This window comes from Littorina saxatilis, linkage group LG11 (assembly GCF_037325665.1).
Source record: "Littorina saxatilis isolate snail1 linkage group LG11, US_GU_Lsax_2.0, whole genome shotgun sequence".
Lineage (NCBI taxonomy): Eukaryota > Metazoa > Mollusca > Gastropoda > Littorinimorpha > Littorinidae > Littorina > Littorina saxatilis.
Genome location: NC_090255.1, coordinates 18,735,705 through 18,744,352, shown reverse-complemented (window position 1 = coordinate 18,744,352; position 8,648 = coordinate 18,735,705). Strand labels below are relative to the sequence as shown.

Here is an 8,648-nt window from a genome sequence, read left to right as displayed (position 1 = left end):
TACAAATAAGGAACTTAGCTTAGAATATCTTCCATTGTTTCAGTCAATATTTATTTCCAATACTGATTATGCAGTCTGAGATACACATAACACGTCAGACGTAAGATTCCTTATTGTCCTAACAATGTAAAAAAAAAAATTAAAAAAATAAAAAAAATATGTGTGACCAAACCGCGACAAAAGTTGGGCGCACAACGACGCACTCGTCTTGTTTTGCACAACGACGCACTCATCTTATTTTCCATTTTTAATTCATTTTCAATGCGCGGGCCGTGCGTCGTGTATGTGTGACTGGCGCAGAACATGCGAGCCATAACCCTGGACATAAATCCTTTTTGTGCCCAGTGTATAATAAATATATCAAAATACCCCCCGGGGGGGGGGGGGGGGGGGGGACATCCTTGACTTTATTGTGCCTTGTCGGCCCTAGTGTATTTTGGCTGTACCTGTCAGTGACCAGCACTCGGCCTTGCTGCAGGATGGCCAGACCGTTGTGCATGATGTTCATGGCTCGCTCGACCGTCCCTTCAGCTTTAAGAGACGACATCCCCAGCCAGTCCCACTTCCACATGGTCACGTTGCCTGGTAGCTTCGGCACCTGGAGGATGGAATGATACTTAGTTATAAAGATGATAGTGATGGAGGTGATGATAATGTTAATGATAATAATGATGATGATGATGATGATGATGATGATGATGATGATGATGATGATGATGACGATGAGGAGGAGGAGGAGGAGGAGGAGGAGAAGGAGGAGGATCACTATGGGGATGTTTTGGCGCAGACGTCTTTAGTTAATCCGGAGACGATAAGCTACATGTCATTACAACATGGAGGATGAGAAGAATCTTCTCAAATCAAAAGAAGGGGCACAGGCGCATGAATACGCTCTCGGGGAGTGTTATCGCACTCCAAGAGTGCGCTAACAGTTTTAAGCGCATTACCATTAGCCAATCAACTGTTTTAATTAGTCATGTGACACCAGTACTAACTGACAATTATCGTTATTATTATTATTATTATTATTATTTAAGTTATTGAGACATCCCAGTGCACTAAGGGATTTATAGAGCAAATCGAGAAAATTCAATAATTATTTTCGAGATTTGCTCTATAAATCCCTTAGTGCACTGAGATTGTTTCAATAACGATATTTTTGGTACCGCCAGAGAAAAAAGAAGATACAACACGCACATTTTGCTACGCGCATTTGAATAGGCATAACTGTGTGGTCAGGTCCTAGAAGATCTACTTTTGTGTGGGCTATCTCAAGTGTGTCGTGCTTTCATCACACGCAAACTCTTGTTTTAATTTCTGTTGGTAAATTCCAGTGCAGGGCCGGACCAAATGAGTTGTAAGGGGGAGGTCCTCCTTTTGGGGGGGGGGGGGGCAAATCAGCGAAGTGGCGAAGCCACAAGCGCGCGCCTGCTCCGGGGGCATGCTCCCCCGGAAAATTGTTTGAAAAACGGTTAAAATCTGTGCAATCTGGTGCATTCTGGGCCTTGTTTTGAGGGTTACGAGCAGCATTGTTTTGGTGCTAAAACTAGTAAAAGTCAAAGCAAGGTACATGCTTTTTCCAGGGGTGGGGTTCCGGAACCCCTGGACCCCCCCCCCCCCCCCCTGGGTCCGGCCCTGCAGTGTAGCGTTAAGCTAAACAGTGATGATCTTTCAGAGAGACCTCATTTGAACTCAGAGAAAGGACTGTGTTCTTAGTTATTTGCGATTCGAAACCTTCATCGAGCTTCGACGGATTGACTGTGCAGAGTGACTCCCCTTGAATTGGCTAACCCCCAAGGTCGACGGTTAGCACATTTTCAAAATAAATGTGGCATGTTTCTCGTGTGGTATCTTCACTCATCGGGGAGTCTGGTACTAAATATGAACGGTAAGAATGCTCTGAACCCTACACGTATTATATCCCCATCGTTGTTTCGTTCACATTTGCCCAACATGTTAGTTTGCTGAGCGGGGTTTATGTCGTCTGCTAGGCTAGGGCAATCGAACCACTGCAGCATTCCAAAAACAAAAATTGCTCGTCACGTTGCACTGAGTCTGCACGCATGAGGCAGGCTGGTAATAAGTCTTATATATGGTACGGACGTTCTAAACCCTACACGTTTTCGATTCCGATTGTTCTTGCCTTGAAACCATTCATTTACTGAACTTTGTTTATTTGTTTATTTGTTTGCTTAACGCCCAGCCGACCACGAAGGGCCATATCAGGGCGGTGCTGCTTTGACATATAACGTGCGCCACACACAAGACAGAAGTCGCAGCACAGGCTTCATGTCTCACCCAGTCACATTATTCTGACACCGGACCAACCAGTCCTAGAGCAGCCACTAGATTGCCAATTTTAAAGTCTTAGGTATAACCCGGCCGGGGTTCGAACCCACGACCTCCCGATCACGGGGCGGACGCCTTACCACTAGGCCAACCGTGCCGGTATTTACTGAACTGATGCAGTCGTATTTCAGTGTGGTCTGCTACGTATATATTCCAAATGCTGATCTAGCTGGTACGTTATCGGAATAACACTTGTGTTTCCTGTTAGCTGCTGGGAATTGTATACCAACTCGTCATTTGGTAATGTGGATAATAAGCTACGGCATAATTATGAGAAGATTCTTCGCAAGTCGAAACTGAAAAATTAGACACAGCGACTTCTATTTTTAGATCAGTGGCAACTGTGGCACAGGCACATGCAATCTGTCAGAAAAAAACACTTCTGCTTTAATTGAGAAGCAGGAAATTTATGGTATTTTGGTATTGTGGAGAATATAAGCTACATGTCATTAATTAATTCTGAGGATGAGAGTACAGTCTCGCTTAGGCAAAGGGCGGAAGAATACGCTCTGTGGAAAAGTTAGCGCACTCCAAGAGTGCGCTAACAGTTTTAGCGCATCGCCATTAGCCAATCAACTGGTTCACATCAGTCATGTGACACCAGTACTTACTGACAATTTCACTTATTTTCACTGTTTTTGATAAACTTCTTTAGTTTTCTGGTGTGCTTCAAATAATGCTCTCATCAACCCGAAACAGATAAATCTAGAGCATATTTCAATTAGGCTGACTTGTACACTAAGTTGTTTCATGTTATTTTGAAATATAGGGGGCTTTTTACAGTGATTCGTGAAGGCCGCTTCACTGGTCCATATTGGGCGCCCAGGCTCCTAATATGGACCATTTGTGTTTTTTTCTGTATTTAATTTTTGTTGAATGTCTATCACAGCTATTTCACTCTAATTAGGCCTAACGGTTAAACTAAGAGAGAAGGACTACCAACCACAAAATGAAACTTCTTCGCAAGAAAACAAGCTAGTTATCAGCAATAAACAAAAAGTGGTCCATATTAGGGGCCCTTCCCCTAGTTAAAGTGTTTATCCAAAGAAAACGGGTGGTGGTTTTTTTTTTTTTTTTGGGGGGGGGGGTAAAAACAGCTGACTGGTTTGTGTCGTGTGTGGTATGTAGACCGGGTCAGGGGTCAAGGTTAGGTCAGATCGCGTGAAGGATTGTGGTATAGATACGGTTATCACCGAGCAGCAGTTCGCCGATTCGGAGAAGACGACTCATGATTTCACATTGTTCGGTTTCGTAGCTCCAGAAAAATAGATAAAGAAGATACCAAAGTAGATTTCCTACAGGTTAATCTGCACAGCGTGTTTCCAGTGTCTGCGCGAGGAAGCCGGCTGTCGAAAGCGCAGTGTCGATCTGGCCATCTGGCAGTCGTGTTCCCGTAAGTAGGCTACAGACAGACAGATCTAGATCTAGTGTCTCGCACGCTTGCACCGTGTCACCTATGCTTACTGTGTGTGTGTATGTGTGACGGAGTGATTGAGTTTGTGTTACTGTTTGTTGATTTCTTATGTGAGCCTTGAAGGCTTCGCCTCTAGTTTTTTCTATAATGACGTTTGTCGCGGTGACTTTGGCATCATAAAACAGTGGAAAAATAGGTCCCTGTCAGACTTGCTTGACATGACCTCATTTACATGATATACACACGTGTGATTTGAACGATTATTATCTCACGGGTGTCTCTCTCACGTATGTAGGATAAAATTATGTTCTTCATTGTAATAGATTTTTTTAAATATAACTTCTTTTCGTGCACAGAATAATATGCTTCATGATTTTGTTTTAAAAATTCACACTTTTTTTTACAAAACGTGTCCGAGTGGTGTGTGCACCCTACCTATTTAAATCATCACAACAAATCTATTTTAGATGCAATTTGAAAAAATAAAATATATTCTGGCTTCTGAAATCACAGAGAATAGTTCCGCATTAAAAACAAATTTTAATCTCAAAAAGTAAAGTAAAAATTGGTTGGTCCATGCTACTATTAATCTCGGCGAAAGGAAGAATTATTTCTGTTATGAGTGTGAACAGCTCAGATCATGGGTCAATGAAGTGTTGCACAGATGGTCCAAAATAAAGTACAAGATATTGCACTGCAGGTTGTACTACACTGTTGCTTAGTGTCTGTAGGAAGCTACAAGGTAAAAATGGAGAAAGAAAAACATGATTCTTGCCTTTGATGGGCTTTTTCTGCTCGTAAACACACATTCTTCTACTCATCACAGCATGCCCTATTATTGAGTTTAGACAAACACTGTACATAAGGAAGACGTGGAACTTGCGAAGAAAATGCGAAAAAGTGTTTGTGGGTTATCGTCCTTAGTCACATGCTGGCGGCGAAAACAAAATGGCGGATCGCGTAGGTACCGATCGCGTGCGAGGTGGTGGTGAATTTTGCTCGGTTTTTGGTTGCAAGAACGCCCGTTACAAACAGAGCTGCTTCGGGAAAACTTTCCACAAGTTCCCTAAAGAAGAAAAAAGGTGGGTTGTGCAGTGATTATTTCATCAGGTTTACCTTCTTCAGAATAAGAATGCAATGGCTCGAGTCAACTCACTCAGTAGACTACAGCGTCAGCGAGTACTTACGACTGTGAGTGTGAGTCAGCAGTCAGTACAAAACAACAGTTTACACTGTCTTGATGACAAACTACCCGTGGGCATATTTGCCGAATCCTTTATCAAACCTTGCTTACAGGAAAACTACAGTACAAAGGTACATCACTCATCCGTTTTGCGTTTAGGCAGAGCGTTAGATTTAGACTGAAGATCTGATTTAGCTTTTTTTTGTCTTTCCCTTTTGCTTAGTTTAACAATAACATTGTTGGTTTTGTTGTCAAACTAGGTGCAGGATATGCATGGATGCAATTCACAAGGCGAGAGGACTTTGAAAAGCTGCAGCCAGCTGATGTTGAAGGTCTCAAGCTTTGTACTGATCACTTTGAGGCCAACCAGTACAACAATCCTGCAGAGAGGGGATCACTTGTGTGGAATGCTGTCCCGACATTGTTTGCAGTGCCCAATCCACCACCGAAGGTTAGTTATTTATTGGGTTTAAGTTGTTGCAAACCAAAGAAGCACACTATTAAATGCAGGTTGAGTAATGACAAGTTTGAGGCTGATGTAAGAATTGAAAAAACCAGCATTGTTCCCATCAAATAATGCCTGTTTGCATTTAGCGCAAAAAAAATGATAAGGCCAACAAAAAAAAGTAGTTACTTATTTTGGATCGACTTCTTGATTATGATGATATGGTGAACTTATTTTGCCGAAAAACAGCCCCAAATGGCAAAAAAAAGTATAGGGTCGGCGTCAACAACAAAAACGTTGTATGTTTCTGGTCACCCGACCCTACCTATGTTTTCCCGACGACCCTAGACTTGTTTTTTGCATTTTCAAAAATAAAAGGGGTATTGGAAAATCGATTGTTTTCCTGTTTTTTTGACAAAATAAGTTAAAAAGATGGTTTAAAAAAAAAAGTTTATAAAAAAAATCTCCACCTTTAGTCATGTTAGACCACAAAAAAAGTCTGTTTAAGGTAACATAGGCCCCCCCCAAAATAGGGACGGTAGGTCGGGTTTTTATTTTTGTATTTTAGCCATCTGAATATTTTAATTTTATTTTAATTTAATTTTTCAATTCCCCCAAAAAGTCTAGCGCCGGTGGGAAAAAAAAGGGTAGGTCCGGATACCGTAAACAGATTATTTTTTGTTATGCCTTTCCAGAAACATACACTTTTTTGTGTGGCCTAAGACCAATGCAATGAAACTGGGAGAATTGTTTCATTGTGACTGGGTGTTGGTTTTAAGCTGTGCTTTAAAGTTGAGTTTGTCAGTTAAAGAGCTGTGCATTTTCAGGTTGCTAGTGGGAGGAAGCCACCATCGCAAAGGGTAGCTACAACTGAAGCCAGCACCGACCTGTCGCCTGATGCACAAATTGTTCAACCAGGTAAGGGATTTTTAACCACGAAGAACACCCTGACATCAAACATTTTTAAACCCATCCATTACTGTGACAAACGGATTTGCACATAATTTTATATTGGAGTTATGTGACGCAGGTGTACAACATTTCATGGGCCACGAACTTTGAGTAGGCACCGCACGGTGAAATATTGTCCGCGCAGTGCAGTGCTGTCACGTGTGAGATGTGACCAATCAGAGAAGAGTATTAACTGAGGTCACGTTTGTAGAGACGATAGACAGCAGAGCTTTCCAGACCGTTGAAAAGACAAGACGGGTCTCCTGTTGGGTAAAGTTTCTCACCGGGCGCTAGAGGTCGTTGGACTCGTGCCGCGGTATTGAATCGTTGGATTCAACTGCTGTGTTTACAGGTATTTATTGAATTGATATTTTGCTCGGAGATATTATTTTGCTCGGAAATATTGACTTGAGAAATGACCGGAGAGTCATGTGCGAATTGGCTGAAAAGCGTGCGCTGATGTCAGCCATTGTTGAAAAGGGAATGTTTACATGTTTTTCGAAAATGAAGTCGCTTATGAGTAAGCGGGTGTATATACTGTAACCGCATAAGTTAGTTGACGGTAGTGATAAAGAATGTCAGAAAAGTTTATTCAAGTATGGAGACTTATGGTAGTTTAAACTTGTGTATTTTAGCATCCCGGGCCGAGTGGGTCGCGGAAGTGGGGAGACGAGACGGGAGGTTCCACCCTTACGTCCCGAGCCGTGAACTGCGGGAGCGCAGGAGGGAGTCAGCGTGAAGCGCTGGAGAACGGGGACCCCGTCCCATTCCACCACGCGAAGACAGTTTGCGTGGGTGGGGTGGATCAGTACGTACCACTGAATGTGTGAGTACGACTGGGAAAAAGTAACCAGCGAGATAGCTGTGCGGAGATACGTTCCCCAAGTAAACAAACACGAGACGTAGAGCGTTCGTGGTTTATTTATCTGTGTGTAACAGAAATGACAATTGACAGAAGTATTGCCTGAGACAATGACTTCGTGTGTAGTGAGACAGACAGGCTCTCACGGAACAAAGCTTGAAGTGTTCTACGTGTGTGCACGTGAATTATAGACTGCATGAGAAAGTAACATGTGTGTATTTCTGTGCAGCTAGATTTCTGTATATTGACAGAAATAGAACTTTCATATTGAGTGAGAGTGATTTGTAGAATGAATGGGAAATAATATGTTTATGTTGTGTTGATTATTTCAATAGAGGTACAAGGGCAAAGGGCTGTAACCGTGTTCTTGTCTTTGTGCCTGGTTGGAGTGTTGTGTGTGTGTGTGAAGGCTAGATAGTAAACAGAGAGAAGCACGCACAATTTCTGATAGGAGTAAATATACATACATACAGACATACACACGTAAATTCCAGCCGTAACAATTACATAGTTGATAATTGCTGTATAGGGTGACGGGCGCTGTGGCGGGGTGGTAAGACGTCGGCCTCTTAATCGGAAGGTCGAGGGTTCGAATCCCGGTCGCGGCCGCCTGGTGGGTTAAGTGTGGAGATTTTTCCGATCTTCCAGGTCAACTTAATATGTGCAGACCTGCTAGTGACTTATCCCCCTTCATGTGTACACGCAAGCACAAGACCAAGTACGCACGAAAAGATCCTGTAATCCATGTCAGAGTTCGGTGGGTTATAGAAACACGAAAATACCCAGCATGCTTCCTCCGAAAGCGGCGTATGGCTGCCTAAATGGCGGGTTAAAAAACGGTCATACACGTAAAATTCCACTTTGTGCAAAAACGAGTGTACGTGGGAGTTTCAGCCCACGAACGCAAAAGAAGAAGAAGAAGAAGAAGAAGAAGAAGAAGAAGAAGAAGAAGAAGAAGAAGAAGAAGCTGTATAGGGCGGATGCATGGATGGATGAAATTGTACGTGTAGTTCCCACACATAAAGATCGGAAACATATCCTGTTAGAGGCATGGTGTGTGAGGAGTTTACCTGGTTTACCCGTGTGACCTGGAATAATAGGCCGTGAAAGGTGGATGCAGCGCCTAAAGGCAGTCGATCTACTGGCCGATGTGAATGCGTGATATATTGTGTAAAAAATTCCATCTCACACGGCATTAATAGGTAACATGCGCCTTGAGTCGCCTTGTGTGGTGAGATACGTGCGCGATATAAATCCTCGTAAATAAAAATAAAATAAAATAAATACTGTTGTCCTAATGGCCTCACCCATTCAGTACCAAACAAGGTCAATTCCATCATTGTTCCACATCTTATCCATACTTGCTAATACACTTCATTTCTGGCCTGCCTTCATACGCCATTGTTTATTTTCATTTTGTGATCTAATTACAAGTGTTTTAATT

At 42.6% G+C, this 8,648-nt stretch overlaps 1 protein-coding gene across 1 annotated transcript in view; it reads right to left on the bottom strand.

Moving 5' to 3' along the window:
- Window positions 1-588, bottom strand: part of LOC138979935 (putative pyruvyl transferase EpsO) — a 4,765-nt gene extending 4,177 nt beyond the window's left edge. Inside the window, exon 1 of the mRNA XM_070352704.1 lies at window positions 447-588. Within this exon, the coding sequence (XP_070208805.1) occupies window positions 447-571 (125 nt within the window). The 5' untranslated portion in view covers window positions 572-588. The remainder of the gene's footprint in view (window positions 1-446) is intronic.
- Window positions 589-8,648: the final 8,060 nt, after the last annotated feature.